This window comes from Ischnura elegans, chromosome 4, assembly GCF_921293095.1.
Source record: "Ischnura elegans chromosome 4, ioIscEleg1.1, whole genome shotgun sequence".
Taxonomy (NCBI): domain Eukaryota; kingdom Metazoa; phylum Arthropoda; class Insecta; order Odonata; family Coenagrionidae; genus Ischnura; species Ischnura elegans.
Genome location: NC_060249.1, coordinates 121843446 through 121862205, shown reverse-complemented (window position 1 = coordinate 121862205; position 18760 = coordinate 121843446). Strand labels below are relative to the sequence as shown.

The 18760-nt window shown below is 36.4% G+C and overlaps 1 protein-coding gene across 1 annotated transcript; it reads right to left on the bottom strand.

The window, feature by feature from the left end:
- Positions 1-1397: 1397 nt before the first annotated feature.
- LOC124157980 (peptidylprolyl isomerase domain and WD repeat-containing protein 1) lies at positions 1398-18562 on the bottom strand. The gene is made up of 13 exons (XM_046533112.1): positions 18271-18562; positions 18053-18155; positions 17706-17902; positions 17531-17618; positions 15306-15411; positions 13785-14012; positions 9934-10052; positions 8818-9010; positions 8105-8241; positions 6554-6651; positions 4545-4733; positions 3070-3221; positions 1398-1556 (listed from the first exon to the last, which is right to left on the bottom strand). Exons 1-13 carry the CDS (start codon positions 18374-18376, stop codon positions 1413-1415), a joined length of 1860 nt encoding a protein of 619 aa, XP_046389068.1. The 5' UTR covers positions 18377-18562; the 3' UTR covers positions 1398-1412.
- Between the last annotated feature and the right edge of the window lie 198 nt (positions 18563-18760).

The window sequence follows — 18760 nt, the reverse complement described above, 5'->3', positions numbered from 1 at the left end:
ATCGAATGCTTATCTTTTATGGATTATCTTTATTCATCGAAAGTATCTTCAGGATTTCAAAAGGCTAAAATTAATAACATGAAAACATAAAGACTGACGCAAAAAACTGGCACAGTGACGGGTTGACGGATGCATTGTAGGAGTATAACAATACTATTACGTACACTAACGATAGAATGACTTTTTTGTAGCCATTAAAAGTCAGTACAGTCCACACGTTATGCCTACGGGGGACATATTTACCGTATTTCAATATTCCTTGTAAAGGTAGGCGAAATAATTTTGAAGATTTCATTTCGTTGGTTGACGCGCGTACTCTGGGCAAGTATGTCAGAAAAATCGCTGCAGATGGCGAGCTGTCTAGGACATTGCGAATAACAACGATGATATATTCTCCACATTATGCTTATCATGTTTATGTTTGTGTTCAACGTGTTCAAGGTGAAGTGGGAAAGTGTGGTGAAGTGTTTAATGTTTCAAATGCCAATATGCTCTAAATCTTATGTGGAAAGCTTCATGGATCAATTAAGCGATCGTTTTCGTCTAGTACGATGTTAATTGCTGCTAAAGCTATGACATTCTTGAGTTATGTCGCCCGATAGAAAACTTGCAGAAAAAGCAGGGTCGTTAGAATGATATGAGGGTTTTAATGTTTTCTACTGTTCTAACCGTGTAGTTTCGCCCAAGTGTTCCAGATTTTCGCTGGTTAGCTTATCTGTGATGCATTATAAATCTTTTTATTGAGGATATTCTTCAGCCCATAACTCTTACTTAAGACTAGTATGCATGTCTGAACGCCGTAACGACTTAGCTAAAGACAATGAATATATGGCTTATCGGATTATACAGCACCATACTAACCCTGAATAGGAGATGTATCGTTTAAGCCATTTCTCCATTCCTTTTGTTTAATTATGAATTCACTACTTTTCGTGCGAAAGGTCCTTCCATCTAAGCCTATTTAAATGTTGCTGTCAAGGTGTAGATAATGCCGAGGCAGATGCAAACCAAACTATAAAAATATTGTGATCCATCGATCACATTTAACTTACAGAATTGTTAGCAAACATGGATTTCAATCCTAACGATTTTGTAAGCTACCAACCGAATTCTAACTAAGGGTAGCTGTCAAAGAAATGGATTTGAGAGATATTAAAAAAACTCCACTTTTAGAATAAATATAATTGTTCATCTCATCATAGAAGTCATTTGGAAGTCATACTCAACTGACATCTGCTTCAAGTTAATATCACCGTAATTAGTAAATAATGATGGACTATGCTCCATCAGCTCTTAATATTGAAGAAATAGCAATCCACACTTTTGTTAGATTGAAAGAGCTAAGCATGCGGCCTCTTCAAATTGTATGGGTGAAATCTCAAATAAATAAGGGTAGGTAAATAGTAAAATATTTATTTGACACTAATGCTTACAATCTGTATATCATCATAAGGTTTGTCTGTTTTTGGGTTGCACTTGACATTGCTTATGTTTTGGACGACTTCCATTCCCCTCACCACCCTTCCAAACACTGTATGCTTGTTGTCCAACCATGGCTGAAAAATGAAAGAAAATTATTCTGTTAGTGTTTCCATTGGTGATTCAAAGCACAACATGTCTTTTATTCAAATTCATCACGAACTTGACTTTTTAAATTAACAAATAATTACAGTCATCCCCATGATGACCAAAAGACAGCACCTGTCGCAAAAGGGCTATCCCGTAGCTACTTCTTCCAAAGAATTTAGCCATCTATATGACCTATCTGGATGTAAGAGACTTACACTGATATATTTATACGACAAGGAAAAGAAAACCTGAGAAAATAAATGCCCTATTAAAAATATATGCCAACAAACAAGAAATCAAGCTGTTGACAATATAATTGATGAAAAAATAGTATAATTCTTGGAAGTTAACTTCAGTGCACCCATGGAGGTCCATAAAAATTCCAGTTTCAATACAGAGTTTCAGTTTCATTCATTGTGCTGTTTTCAGGGCCATAGATAATAGATGATAAATAAAAGAGATACATTGCACTCCCAAGTGTGTACAGGCTGTATCTTTGCCCTTGAAAAGATTTTCTGGCTGTCATTGCTGTACTACTAGTTTGATTCTAGGTCCCACAAGGATCTAATCCCCACTGACCAATCAAGTTTGCTCTCAGTAATGTTTGCATTGATCCATTCAATTGCTCATTAAAGTTTTCCCATTCCATTTTGTGAGAAACCAAGCTTCTGATTATAACATAACAAATACTGTAAGCGAGCATTGTGCAATTTCAAGTATCATGTAATTCAAGTTAGGATGGTTTCATACATTCTAGGTTTTGTCCAGGAAACCATATACTCGCTAGCATCTTTGCATTCGTGATATGCCAAGGATAGCATAATTCAGGTTTTAGAAATAGTTGGAGGTGAAGATGCCTCCAGAGGAGATGCGATGCATAAGACCTTTCATGATCCATTCAGCCAAATGCATGTTTAACCTCCCTCCCACTTGCAGATAGGGTACAAAAGCTCCAACATCACAGTTTGAGCGGCCACTCATCCAATCTTAGTCCAGGCAATCAGTCTTCAACTTCAATCAGTGATCTTACAGGATCCAATTCGTCAATGTGGATGGGCTCTAGACTAACAACAAATGGCTTCTGGCTAACATAATGAAATTTCATTGATTGCTTTATCACAAAAATGAATAATTTACTTTGGTGATTGCACAAACAAAATTTACTTCCAACTAGTTTCGAGGTACCCCTCATCTACTGGTGAAAACCCTACATATATATGCAATTTCATGTTAAGTGAGCTCTCACTACCTCTAGGTGAATATCAGGCTGTTAATTTACACTTTTTGTGACAATAGTTGACTTCCCTGGGGAGTATTTTCCATCCACGTGCATCAGTAAGTTGAAATGACACAGTGATAAAAAATTCTAGAGATTTTAATCTTTCATAGACACAATAACATCACAAACTTATTAACGTAAAACATGTTCATAGCTTTTTCCCATGCTCATGAAGAGATAACTTGGTAATGCATGGGAAATTCAGGCTTTCTAACACTTACCGTTGGTATAACAGTGATGAAGAACTGACTTCCATTGGTATTGGCTCCAGCATTCGCCATGCTCACGGTGTACGGCCTGTCATGGCGCAAGGAGGGGTGAAACTCATCTTCAAACTCACCACCCCATATGCTCTCTCCTCCCGTTCCAGTACCTTAGGACAAGAGGACAGTCACTTTATTTTCTGGCCTGTACATCAAATCATGATTGCAGCCAACTTAACTTGCAGACACAGCAAGTCCCCGAAAGACACAAAGAAATCAGTAAGCAAGACTTAATATTCTGCAGTCAAGGTATAGTCGAGGACAAAAAAATGAACCACCTTTGTGCAGCAAAAGACAGTTTCATAGTTCACAATACTCCCCCACCAAGTAATTTTATGGCATTCCATGTGCCTCCGTATAAAAGTAAAAGACTTAAATTAACTGAAGTTAAGAAGACCAGTTTTTGGATTTCACTTTCAAGTTAAATGTAACCTTCATTAATAAAAAATTAATGAACAAGAGTTTTTCTGCCCAGCCTTGCATTTGACTCGGGTAATAATAATAATAATTTTTATTCACTTTAGGCAAGAACATTTGCATAGTTATAGGAAATACATTTCACGAAAACACTTGAAAAAGTTAATGTTAAGTTCAAAAAATTATCAATACAAGTACTTACTGAAGAATTTCATCATAGAAGTATTTTAGCACATCACATAAAGCATTCAAGCAAAAGTCCACCAATGCTGCAAAAGCCAATTATGTCACATTTGATAGCACCATCTTAAGGATAAAGAGTCAAAAAATGTAATTAACCACATTTCTCATTGTTTTCCTTGACTGGTTTCACATTTTCAAGAGTCGACTGAGTGAAGAGTGGCTAGCCTAACATAAATATATTGTTCGGAAAGGTAGGCAGGGTAACGAGGGTGAATAGAAAGGTTTGATTGGTCATTTAAGAGCAAGGAGCCTGGTCAGGGTCTCCAAAAAGGTCTTAGCCATGGGAAGGACTCGCAGAGCAAGAAACAGCTATGTAGTACGTTGTCATCACCACCTCATTCACCACATATCTGCCATACTTTTTAAGAAAATACCCCAATTTGATATAATTTCTATAGTATCCAGTTCGGTACCTTTGTCAAATACATGTGGTAAAACAAAGTTAAAGCAGATAGATTAGAAAGTCATAGATTTGTCTCTAAGAGAACTCATCACCCATCTATCTCATTACACTTCTATCTTCTCTCACCAAAGAGAAAATATTTTAAGTAGGAAAAATTACATTCACATATTAAATCAGCAAAAACTTCTGTGGAGAAGTACAAAATGACATAATGAATAAGAGAAAACCATTATCCTTGAGCTGGATTAAAACAAGGATGCATCTGTGTTGCTGTCATCCAGTTAGGCCACAGAATCACCCTTCAATTTAGATTTTTGTTGGCTCACGAGGACTGCGGGTCAATATGTTCTTATTGCAAAACTTCTCTTACCTGTTGGATCTCCAGTCTGGATCATGAAACCTTTTATGACACGGTGAAATATGTGGCCATTGTAATAACCATTCCTGGAGTGAGTGCAGAAGTTCTCCACGGACCTGGGGCATTCCTTGGGGAAAAGCTTGACGTGAATATCCCCCAAGGCTGTGTGCAGGATGGCAGAGTCGTACAACCTCTGAGCTCCTGATTGGAAGAAGGGAGAAAAAGATATATCTCCACTAATATGGTAAGGGGTGTGTCAACAGTAGTTTGAGAGCCTTTATACTCTCTAATGGAACTTAAGATTAACAACCTCCTTCAAATTATTAAAGAACAAAATAAAAACGGATAAGCTGAGTACTAATAGAGAATGATAAAAATTGTTTAAAATGGGTTTTTCTACCCCAGTATCATTCAAATTTCAAATGAATAAAAGCTCACTGTAAGAGTGAAATTGCAACGATAGATCCAAATCACCTCGGAATGCCACCATTTTTTTAACCCTCGACCGCTTATTCGAGGAGTAAACTTACTTATATCACAGCAAACCTCTTACATCTAGAGGCCGCCCCACCATCCACAATCCGGTGGACGTAATTGATGGCTGTAAGCTCAGCTGTGAGTACTCATTAGTACCACAAATAAATACAGGTAACCCTCACTTAACACCAAAGATATGCTGCTAAAAAGTGTCATGTTGATCAAATTTAACGTTTAGAGAGATGTGTATAGTGCGCAGTTCCCATTCTAACTAAATTATAAAACTCACGGTTGTTTCTAGGTTTTCACGGTCTACATTTCGCCAAATTCACGGTCTTTTGATAAGCTATTTTAGGAAGAAATATTGATCATGTAACAATAACTGGCCGCACGTTAACTAAAAATTTAGCAAACGCGTTAACGCCGGGAATGCAAATGCAGCAATGAAAGTGCTCTCATGACGTCGCCAATCGTTACCAAAATTAAAGGTAAAAGGCTGTGAGTGGGTAAATTGAGGGTGACAAGGAAGTGAATTTTGAAGGATAAATGAACACTTTGGCTACCGGTCTTCCAATCACAGGCTTAAGGTCAATGTGTCGTCATGGCACACGGACCAATAATTGCGCTTATACGTGTACAGATAAATTCTTGGACAGTGTCTGCGAGTGACTGACCTTGAAATAATGATTGAAATATCGATTTTTCTTTTGATCCGTCAATCATAGATCTACAATCAAGTTTGAAAGGTTTTTAAGGTTTTACGACGAAATTCACGGGTATTTCCAGGTTTTTTTCACGCTAGACAAAATTCATGGCTTATTCATGTTTTTAAGGTTTTCACGGTTGAGTGGGAACCCTGATAGTGATATTCACACTGTGAGCCACAGTGGCTAACTTTTCTGGGGCTTTTTTCTATATTGACTAAAACTGCCTGAAAGTTACAATAAATTTTTCATTTCTTTTCAAATATAGATCAAATTATCACTGAAAAAAGTAGTCTTGAAACCCATTGCCAAATATCTGTAGGTATAAAACCTAATAAAAACTTCTCTTCATTTCTTTAAATGCAATTTTCATCAATGCTACTCCTTGGTAGGTCTTAGAAGCATGGAGAGTGTCTAATGCACTCATAGTTGGTCATTATACGTTACTAAGCCTATTTTCAGTATCACAAGCACTTCAATACTGTTGATATGGTACGATGATTAATCAATTCAATGCAGAGTCAATTAATTAATGAATATAATAAGGTAGAATGTTCTACCTTTCGCTTTTCTAGTTTTTGAAGAGGTGACATCAGAGTTATGGCTGGTTATGCAGTTATAGTACAGAAGGAGAATTGCTTGAAGTAAGTGAAGCAATCTTTGAGACCCAGCCATGTCAAAGCAAAGACTGCAAAGAAAATTCGTGTTTAGTGAAGGATACCTGTACAATTAGGAGATTTGATGCCATTAATGGGATAACCAATTGCCCTTCACTCTTCATATCAAGAATAATTTCCCAATATGATACATCATAAATTCAGGTCTAATACTGATACTGACCAGATGCTTCTGTGGCAGCAATGATATCTTCTTTGGAGGGCTTTTCGTTGAATACATCTCGCTCAGCATCCACACTCTTTGCGTCATCTGGTTCACGCCTGGAAATCACAAGACAGAATACATAGGTACTACATATTTACATGGGGATTTTACTCTGCACTGTTATTATAGTACCAGTATGTATATTCTAAAGAAAATAAATCAGTTTATAAATGGTGTAGAAATCATAAGATTCCTGGAGATTTCCAGATTTTCCAGTGGAATTGCTTTGCTTTCCACCACCAAGCATATTTAGATAACTATCGCTCATTAGGTATAAATCACAACCTACATGAATATTTTTCAATTCATTTCAAATACATATGAGTGTATTATCTTGAGACGATAGAAACTTTTCTACACACACTTACATCAGGCCAATAAAACTTCTACAAATATATATATTCCATAAAACTTAAACACACACATGATGACAAAAAAGCACAAGCATTGTCACACTAACTCGATCTTTACACAATACACACTCATTATTACCTCCTCCTAAAAATGTGTAGCTTAAATACTCTCAACATGATAGTGAATTTGACACCATGAAATACCCCAGATAGAAACTATATTAACATAAAAAATACCTTCAATGTAAAGTAATTGGAAAAGGAGCTTCCAGTGAAGGAATTTTGAATTTTTGTAGGAAAAAGTAATACATAAATCTAATAAAAATTATTTTATACTCCGCTTTGCATTGGTCACAACGCAAGAATTCAATGCATAGGGCTACTCTTCACCAGACACGCCATGGGTCAATAACCGATTTTTCCATAACACTCACCGAATTCCCATAGTTAATCCACGAGTCTGAAATTTAGGTTAATCCTGGTGGATGCATATGTACTTGGAAATTGAAATTGTGGCATGAATACAGATGAGTAAATAAAATTATAACTTCCAAAAATATTTTCCTGAGCAGGTAGGTTACAATGTCCCTTATAAGTTTTTGAAAAAGATACATAGTAGATGCACTTTATACCAAATTTTGGGCCAACGAAGTCAGGGAAGCGGTCGGATACATCAAGTAACATAGGAGAGCTTTAAATTTTGTCACCGCCAAACAGACAGCAGCACGAGAAAAAATTACTTGCAATCATTATAATGAATTTAAAAAGATTATGATGAATGGTAATGAATGAATATAAAATTTCTTTGAACACAGTAAAATCAAACATATAACTCAATAATAGAATTCATAAAAATCATAAAAATACTTTGCAAACATTGTGAGTTATCAACTAATGCCCCAAATATGAGACTGATTAAAGAGTAAAGATCTCCTAGGCTCAAGGATTTCAAATCATCAATTTTACCATGCCAAAAATTACTTTTTCACAAAAATGTACACCCTAATAACTAGAACCAGAGTATTGCAGTGACTCTTCAAAACAATCTCAAGCAATCAAACTTTAAAAAAGGCGAAACCTTCATAAACAGGAAGGAAATAAAATGGTATATAACCAAAACTTACAACAGAGATGAAAATATATACGAGAGCCATACCTTGTGAACATATAAAATCTATTTTTCTTGAAAGCCGTGCAAAACAAAGTTGGATCAGGTCGCACGGAATCAATCGTTGGGTTCTCTGACGCTTCCATTTCCACAGTCACGGCAGCCTTTGACTTTCGCCCTCGTCCCTTGGAAGTAAGTGAAAGTCAGAGATGAGAAAATACTGATACAGTACATTGATATTTGGGCCGCCGGAAAATATGGGCATTAATAAGTGAAATAGGGAGTTAATATCAAGGTGAATCTTAATTCTCACTAAGAATCAAATAAAAAATGTGAAAAGGGTCTAGCAGGTTAAGATGGTGAAAAGTGCCCCCGATATTTTGAGAAATTTAGGAAACGATAGACACGCCGAAAAAAATATATGTTGTTACCCCTATCTGAAAGTATAATCCTAATTTTTTTCAGATTTTTAAAATTGGTGGAACAGGGTCAAAAACACAAATAACTGCTTTGCGCCATTTGCATCCATGCATTCCAGGAGGATATTTGATTTGATTGTTTGAGAGCAACGATTGTTGATCAGTTTCTAATATTATTGATTAAGAATAAACATTAACGTACACAATGCCTATCACACTTAGATTAATCATAATTATTGTTTATAGCCATACTTAACCTGCTAGACCCTTTACTAAGTTCATTAATGAAAAGACTAAGGGTGAGTTACACGCTATTCCTACTTCTGAGGTAACTTAAATCACCTGGAATAAGGCAAGTCGTAAGAGTCGAAGGTTTTCCACCTTTCCGAGGATGCGTGTGCATCGGTTGGTAGTCAGGTTGACCACCTTCACCCCAAGCATTGTTGCGTAGAGCAGAAAATGGCCGCTCTCATCAAATATGATGTTACCCAGGTCGCAAGCATCCCACTTCTCCAGATCTCGCTCCACAGCCATCCTGGAACATCCAAACAGCCATTCATATTATCAAGTTAATAATAATAATGATTCATTTGCCAAAGGATCATAAAGCAACGAGTACATTGATTCACATACACGGCAAGTCAGGAGAATTTTAGGATACATGTGGAATTGGTTACAATTGGTGGAATATGACATCAAAATTAAAAATATATGTATTAATAAAAGAGTAAAAACAAAAGTACAATGGGAATGGTTATCTCAGCAATTAGTACTAGAGAAAGGTGCATAATAAATCCACCTGCAATTAAGCATACAATTATTATGTTGGATAAATATGAATTGGGTACACTTAAAAAAAATATAAGAATAATTGAAGGCCATACTTCCAATAAATTTTCAAGTTACCATCACATAGAAATTAATTAAATGACTATAATAATTAGATGAGAAATATGAAGCTTCACTTTCACTCTGAAAACCTTTTTACAGAGATTTTTTAATAGTAAAAGAAGTTAATTGCTCCCAAATGTTTAGAACTAACAGCAGATTTCCTAGTTCATGCAATTGAATTTCTAACAATATTGGCAAGGAAAAAATGACCCATAAATGGAAGGATTTTAAAAACAAATGAGTTAAACCCTGCAGAAATGGTATTTTCCTTTTTTTTTTTCAAGTCTATTTATGCCAATAAAAATTTAAAAAAATTAAATAACGCCTTTATCAAACTTGCAAAATTAGGACTGATGAGTCCTCTCTTGCATTTGACAAGTTGAACAATCACATATGTACGTCCATGCCCTACATGGCGAAACTCACTTAAGTGAGACATCTACTATGCCAACACCACTGAGGCGGCATGGTAGATTTTAAAATGTCATAAAATGGGTATTTAAAGATAAAAATACCGTAAGCATGAGATGTTGACTGCAAAATGAGCATAATAAATATTCACTCTACCTTCGCCCAAATTCCATGTTTGGCAGTTGCTGGTGAGCTTGCTGAAGTTCAGAAAACCTTTGAAGAGTCTCATCAAGGACTCTTACCAGCTTCCCAGTCTCGAACTTGAATACTCGCACCTACATATAAAATGGAATTGTGACAGGTTTTCTTAAGATCACCGGCATCTGCTTCCGCTAATTAGTTGAGCAAACAACTCAATAACTAAAATTTAAGATAGATATAGTAAACCACCACAGGGAAGATTTTGAAACTTAGCATATAATTAAATGAGCACAAACGTGAGCAAAGGGAAAGGTTCGATTATATGTGCAGAACACCTAGGGGGAAAATGGACACAGCAGGCAGGATATCAGGAAGTGAATTGAGTTAGCTAAGGAGGTTCCCATGAATAGGAAAGAGCCGTTGAGACGATCATTCCTAAAGAGTGTAAATAAGAGGCTAGGAAGAAGTCTGACCTGGAGTGTAACTCTTTACAGTGAGGAAAGACGAGACAAAAGGAACTCGAGATGTGGAGGAGAGCAGAGAATATAGAGAGAGATATGGATCATGATAAAGATAAAACAGTTGTTTTATTTCCACAGATTTAATTTCTTAACCGACCTGGGTTTAGACCATAATCACAGTCATTGCATACCTAGGTGTATACTGCTGAAATCTAGGTCGGTTAGGAAATAAAACAACTGTTTTATCTTTATCATGATATTCAGTCTTGATTTCCACAAAGTATCACCTAAGATGATAAACTCAATAGGGTGGTTTCCGATTATTTCTTTATTGCCTAAATCGAAAGATTATTACTCCTGGAGTACGTATTTCACGCTTTTAGATTTTTAAATGTCGATATCTATTTTTCCCTCCTCCCTTCGGCAATCACAATCACGTCCACAGATGATAGAGCCTGTTTTATTTTTCATGCATTAGTACCCACATGTTTTGTTCTGGTCCTGCTAAAATTATTCATGCATCCACTCATTAACTCTTATGTCTATCAGCTTATAAGGCTGAAAGATACAGTTTCTAGCATAATAGGGTGGTTTCCTATTATGTATTTTTTTTTGCCTAATTCGAAAGGTTATTACTCCTGGAGTACGCATTTTACGCTCTTAGATATTTAAATGACAATATCTATTTTTCGCAATGAAATGAAAAGTGAAAATTTTCAAGCGCCCAAAAACACGACACCTAAGTAAGAATGGTGGGAAAACTCCGTGTGACGTCATTCTGGTTCCCGCTGCCGCAAGTGAGGTGACCTTGGGGCGAGGCTTTGAGAGCTGATACTACGCAGGATGCTAACAGGTAGCAGAGTACCATGCTAGCTGGTAGCACTTGGCTTAAATAAGGATTATTAATACCTTGTCAAGCGAAGGAAAGTTTCCGACCTTAGGCAGTTTTAATAGGTGATTATTAAAACATGTTTCCCTGCGCTCTGCGCCTCATGCATTCATTGGTAGTCTCAGATGATGTAAAACTCCTATCTTCTCGTATAGAAACTACGTCCCTGTGATGTCACATGGAGTGGAATCGCATGGGCGCCAATCTGGCCTTTTTCAAATGAGGTTAAAATTGACCATTGCCATTTGTCTAAAATGGTATTTCTAAAACCAAATAATTTTTACATTATGAATACACTAATGGTGGGTAACGAATCGCAATCAATGCCTTTTGTTTTCTTTGATGAAGGAAACTACCCTATTCAGAGAAGATGTGCACAATCCGACTTTTGGTGGACCAAAAATTGTGCGCCTGGGGACATGTGCCCCTGGTTATGATAAATGAGAGACAAGGACACCTTTAGGCGAATGTGGATTTATTTTACTCGTGACTTCTGATGAAGTGCACGGCAACACTCTGCGTCCACATGCTTTCAACAAACACCGATAGGAAAAACCAAATGTGACACCCGAGCCGAAGGCATAGGGCTCGGATAAGAAAGGGTTACTGACCCTCAACTAACAGTACTGCGAGGGAGTCCTCACTCCAAAGGGTGCGAGTGAATTCCCCATGGTGGCGACAATATGGGAGAGGGGCTGGCAAAAAAAGGCCAAACCAGGGAACTCCGAGAGCCACCCGTGCAGACAGGGGGGAGGAAGAAAACCCGGCAGAAGGTGGGATGGACGGAGAGGAAGAGGAACAAGGAAGAGCCTGACAGGGTGCAGAGGAGTGAAAACTTCATGAGCAGATAAGGAGGAGATGAAGGATTAGAATGGAGCCTAGTACAGTCGGATCCGGATTTAAGGTTTTTGCATTTAATGTTTTACCACATTTAGTGTTTATTTTTTGGGGGCCCAATTCATTCCCTCTGCAAGCGATGTAAAAATCATCCTCATTTAGTGTTTCCACATTCTACGTTTTTCCACATTTAAGGTCGTATACAATTTTCCCACACAAGATATTTTTGCCCAATTTAATGTTTTTCCGTTGTGGTTGATTCAAATGATTATCGAAATCTTTGAATTTCTGCTCAACAACAAGAAAATTCTCAGGAAATTTTAGCAAGAGTCAATTGAATCTACCCGGGAATGCTTTTTCGTCAGAAAGAGATGTTGCAAGTTCCTATATTTACAAAAGATTTCTCTGAAAAATGAAGTTGTTTCCATTATAAATGGTGTTAAAACCAGTTTAAAACCCTCTATTTTCTACCATTTTCTTTTAAGTTTCTACCACACCCACCTGGTTTTGGACCCCCCAAACGACATTCCTAACTACTTCACTGTGTGGAACCTTTTCGTGACTTAAAAATATATTATCTATTAATAGAAAGCCATTCCAATCATCACAGACCCTAAAACCTGAAAAAATGGCTAGTCCTCATTTAGTGTTTTAAATGTTGTCCCCCCTGAAAAACATTAAATCAGGATTTTACTGTATTAAATAGGGAAGGGGAAAGAAGCGAATATGATTTATTGGCGGAATGAAAGGGAATAGACCAGGATGATTTCTCAAAATGCTTCACATAAACCGACCGTTAACACATGAGTGGCTTTGATTACAAGTTATGGCAAAAGACAATGAAATGAGAGATGTCATTGGGAAAAATAATAAGATGTCATTCAAAAAGTAATTGAAAATTAAGGAATAAGAATATATCATACATCCTATATTATCCACACACAATTCTTGGACAGAATATTAAAAAATTGCCTTAAAAAGATCTAATGCCAAAAAATACGTCAATGGCTATGAGTTTTACACTCATCTGTATATTTATACATATTTCAATTTGTTCCTTCACCAGTGTGGCATAATTTCAGTCACTTTTACACTTTATTCGTTCTTCATTACTAGCAAAAGGCATACAGTATTTTTAACTTCAAAGAGTCATTTTTATAACCATATCCAGGAAGTTCACTGCCACTGATGGATACAATTACAGATGGAATAGAAAATTTATTCAAGGCTCTTAAATAGAAAATTTCACAAATTAGTTCAAAATATCTGTAATGTTAGAAGTAATAATCAATTACTAAAATACTTACTTGCTGTAGCAGACACTAAAAAAAGTATTTTATTCTGGTAAATTTTAATTTAATATGTTTTCACGATTACATTACATTTTTATATCAGAGTAATATGAATTCTTTCACTTGTTACCATGGAGTAATCCCTTTAGTTGTTTTGTGAAATGTTTTCTATTGGACAAGTCAAAATATTGATATGATGATTCCCTTATTAGGATTTTTTTATGATTATCAGGGCATCACCCTGCATTTTTAAATATGGATAATCAATAGATCAGTGTAATCACAATATACATTTACCCAAGTTTTGCCATTCACATACGTACACATTGCACAATAATAGATGACACATATAAGAGATACAACATGTACAATACTATAAATTCTTACCTTCCTATCGGTGGAGATGGTTGCGAATCGCTTTCCATCAGGAGAAAATGCCAGACCAGATGGGAGGGACTTGGAGCGGACAAATTCAAATAAGTCTGTGTCTAGTTTGGAATCAAAACTAACCACAGTGTTCACTTTGGGAAACGCAAACTCTGTCTTGGGGCCAGTCCAGTACTCCAGGATGCCAGCTCTGTCAACAGAGATGCAAGTCTCCATGGGAGCGTTATACTACAAGTAAAAATGAAACATGCACACATTTTATACCTGTGGAAAATATAACAGGTTACATAATGCTTGACCACCTTACATTAATAAATATACGTGTCTTTATTTCCAATGTTAGTATTAAATGAAAAGTCAATTTATTTTGCTGCCAATATTTTGGAAAGTTTATTCCCTTCTTCAGACTTAATTCTCAAAACCTATACATCAATTAATGCATAGAAATAGCACTGAAATTTTTATATCATAGGTTAAAAATATTTTTTAAACACAAAAATCTTTGAAAATTAACCATGTTGACCAAAAAGGGGACAAATTCAAGGGATTATAAAGTAACATTTATGTTTAAACATTTCTTTACAGGGTAGGAATTTTTGCCCAGCTTCTTGATATATTTATAAATTCAAACATTTTTTGTAATTTGTCAATTATTTGTATCATATGAGAAAAAGAAATTATTTACATCATTTTTAAGCTCTAAAATGAAGTTTTTTTTACCTTCAGCCTCAACAATTACAATATTACGCCAAAATGTCATGAGAATAAATTAACTTTCGATTCTAGATCATACTCAATAGAGAAAGATGCATCGATAGTCAAACCTACAATGTTAAAGGATTGTGCTACATAATATAACAATAATCTTTAGAATTCCAATGGGAATCTTTCCGCCTTCTTCTAGATCTCAAAGAGTCACCATATAGATACATTTATATTTATGAGGTATAAGGATCTTTTTATGTTCCGATTGGTCATTCAAAATTTTGTACACCTGATACGTATCCCAATGTCATGAGGAGAAAATGTACTATGCATCTCTGCAAACCAAATTTAGCACTACATATTTACAATGTTATTCATATGCATGGGGCCTGAGGCACTCATTACTTTGCCAGTAAATGTAAAACAGGAAAAATGGTACATTTCAGCTGACTCTGTTAATTTTTTACCATAGTTAGTCCCAGTATACTTAAAAAAGCTGCTTCATCAATTTTTGGACTGATGGTGTTGGACGACGATAGGTCCTACGAGCCAAAGGCTGATAGACTGACCACAAATCCAGGTATTAATTTAACACCCCCATTAACATGACAAGTAGAAAATATTCATATGTCAATGGTGCCCATATCAGGGCTTAGGACGAAAAGAGCCATTGAGATGCATGATAGTTTTTAAGACATTACCATGCCAAGAATTAATAAACTTGTATAAGAAATTGAGTCATGCTGATGAATGTTTTTCTTATAGGCATGGCAAAACATTTACATTCATCTGATGTTAACCTATCATCTCACTCACCTTCATGATAACCACTGGTTTTGTGTGCAGCTTTTCGAACACATGAAGGGGTGCATTTGTTCCCTGGCCATCATAAACATAAATTTTATTTGAGTCCGCATCAGACCTGCAAATAATCAACATTTTAAGCTAAAGCTTCACGATAATTACGAGGTAGCATACATGTATCTGATTTGCTCAATGCTACAATCTAGGAGGTTGATTTGGATTGGCGAGTGAGAGAACTCATCCCAAACTAGGCCACAGGCAGGTGAATTACATGTGCTCACAGGCTATTGGGGCCACCTCACACTATGAGGATTTTTGCAAGGATTCACACAGGATACGAACCCTGGACTCTTTGTTCAGAAGACAAAGACATGCTCTACCTGCTAAGACCCCACGCTGACACATGTAAAGGCTTTTGACAACTTTTCAGCAAAAATCAACCTCATTTCCAAAAAAACTCTACATCCGTTCGGCATTACTTAGAGAAATCAGCTATTAATTTTTAATAGAAAACTTTTTCCACTTCTGAATTATGCCAATGAATTTGTTATGATAGATGTGCTTCCCAGAGTTTAATCCAGACAAATTTGAGGGGAAGGAGGGTGATTTTCATAGGATCATGGGCAATGTGAAATATATATCCAGAAAGTAGGGAGCCAATTCAATAGGCCCTTTGAGTGACACATTTTGAAATATCTATGCATATATCACATTAACAAGGAGTAAATTTGGTATCCTATCAATAGAGATAACTCTTGGTTACACAGTGATTTATAATTGGCCAAAACAAAACATAATTCACTTGGATTTGGGGAGGGGGAAACATTACCCTTTCCCCTCTGCAATCCATTTGGGTCCTTTCTCACAAAATAACTACATGACTGCTTAGGCTGTCAAAAAAAAAAGTTTTTTTTTAAATTTCAAAATCGTCAACCGGATTTCGATGACCCTCAGGTATACTAGGATAGGCCAAATTTTTTAAAATAATTACTTAGCGAGAGGCGCCTAAATACCAACACATGGCTGAGGTTGTCCCCCTCCCCTCCTCACCTGTGGTCGCCCGCCATGTTCACATGCTTCAGCGACTCTCTCTCTCTCTCAAATTCAGATTTTGAACTAGTTTCATGGACCAAATCATGTTGGCACGTATGGTAATCAATCTTAACTTCATCATTTTCCAGAATTGGGAAACAATCTGCAGCAAATATTGCTTATGTTCCTCGTCGTTAGTAATGCTGCTATTGAATTCCGTGATTAAGGCCACCCCCCTCTCGGCCACATCATTCTCTTTTAACGTCCATTTAAGTGCGTGTTAGGAATTGATCCAGTCAAGAAGAATGTATTGTTCCATTTAAGTAAACGTTAACTAAAATGTAGGTGTGCAAATATAAAGTTTCAGTGCGACATATGTTTCCCGTCATTCCATATTGGGTCGGACAGCGAGCACATATTTCCCCATCTCATTTCAGCCAAAAAATCTCTCATTTACAGAAGCTTTCATGAGTAAAAATTATGAGACCTGGGAATGAGTCTCACACATACAGGTTTTTCACATATTCAGTTCTCACTTACAGAGGTTTGACTGTATATCTGTCATCTACATTGAGGAAAAAGCACCCCACTTACATTGGGTGTAAAAATTAGAGTAGCCTTTGATAGTCTTGACTAATACACACAAAATCTGGCAATGGTTTCCTGAAATCAATCCAATGGACTCATTCACCAATTGTTTTAATTGCCAATAAAGAGAGAGCTTGAAATTAAAGAGAACAGTTTTTTTTTCGGTTTTATAATCCGTTTCCTACTTCTCCCGCTACTCCCAAGCTGTGACTTAAAAAAAGCAATGACTTCTGCCCTTTTGCAGATAAGCTGATGACATTGTTCCCGATGAGAGGGTCACTGCTTCTCAGCTACACCTAGGCCTCTAGCATGGGCCTTGCATGATTGGTAGTTGTTTACAATCTTGTTTACCAATTGATTCCTTCAATGAAAGGTTCTCCCTCAACATGTATATGAACCAGAAAATTCTGAAGGCATTACTAACTCACAAAAAGGAGTGGCAATATCTTCTTTTAAACTTACGAGAGAATGGTTGAATGGGGAGGGCTCTTTTTTCTTTGTAACACACTTTTCACTTCCACCGACCAAATTCTTTTAATGGATAGTGAGTTCAGGTCTGAATGAATGACGCCAAAGGACACTAACAGTAAATACCTATAATTCAACCAAATACTTACACTGCAATAGCAGGAATAGCATCCCCCGGGCAGTGGATCCACTCTGCACATCTTGGGATATAATCCAGCTTCATCATATTGATCATATCTAGAAATATAAATGATCAAGTTGAATAAGATGGCATTGAAACATTCAACTACATCTTCTGATCACACACGATTCAGTGCAACTAACCAAAGTTAATAACGTCGAACACCTTCAATGATTTGTCATTTGAAATAGTGACCAAAAGTGTACCACCATAATTAGCAGATAAATCTTGTATTGATCCAAGATGACTCCGGAAGTGCTTCACGAATTCTATGGATTCTTCCATTTTCTTCCAAAACTTAACGTGGCCGTCACAACTCCCAGTGATAATAAAATCTGTCCTGCAAATATGAGGAAGGCCAAAAGAGGCTAAAATTAAAACAATACTGTAAAGAATCTTTTACTAGGGAAGGGCTATACACCGTATGCCAATCCACAGGCTGAGGAGATGCATGTTAAACAATCTCAGGAGTGGACATTTAGTTACTTACTTCGTGACGGCAACGTGAGTTATTATATCTCGATGCATGTAGCTTTTCTCATAGGTTTCAGCCATTGGTAGGTTCTCCAAATAAAGCTTTTCGTACTTGAGGACTAAATGACAATATATGAAGTTTTAAGTAAATTAAGAAACGCATGTAAACAAAGTAGTCAATAAATTTAGCTGATGAACAAGGGGTTAAATCTAATGCACGTGAGGATGACGTACCTTTTCTCTTCTTCGGCTGAGCAGCTAGAGCAGGAGAGGGTCCGACCCATTCGTCGGACGAGCTCCCATCACTTTCTTCTAAAGAACGTTTCTTTTCATCAGACATTTCTATAGTTTTTTATAGAGAAATTTCCACGACTATTTATAACACAAGTTCAAAGTAATACATCCCAAACATTCCGGGGACGTTCGCACACCCAAAGACGCTACAAAACAATAATAATACAAATTACAAGCCGAAGTCACACATTTCAAAGTTGATGCCCCTACAAACCTACGTTATGATTCGATACAATCTATAAGATCGATATATTTACTAAACAATGCAGGGTGACAAACTTAAATAATTTTACAGAAAATAAAAAACTTCAAGAGATCTTCTAGATGCATGCCAGGCTTATCCAGCATGAAATTGTTATGATAATTTGAAATTTGATGCGTTAAAAGAAAGAATTCAGAGCATATCTAAATATTACTTGAATAGAAAACA

Excerpts from the sequence above, each read along its gene's own strand:
- LOC124157980 (XM_046533112.1), bottom strand. The coding sequence starts at position 18,376 with ATGTCTGATGAAAAGAAACGTTCTTTAGAAGAAAGTGATGGGAGCTCG. Across the intron at positions 17,903-18,052 it reads ACTCACGTTGCCGTCACGAA|GACAGATTTTATTATCACTG; the intron begins GTAAGTAACTAA and ends TCATATTTGCAG. Across the intron at positions 4,734-6,553 it reads TGCTGCCACAGAAGCATCTG|GAGCTCAGAGGTTGTACGAC; the intron begins GTCAGTATCAGT and ends TCTTCCAATCAG.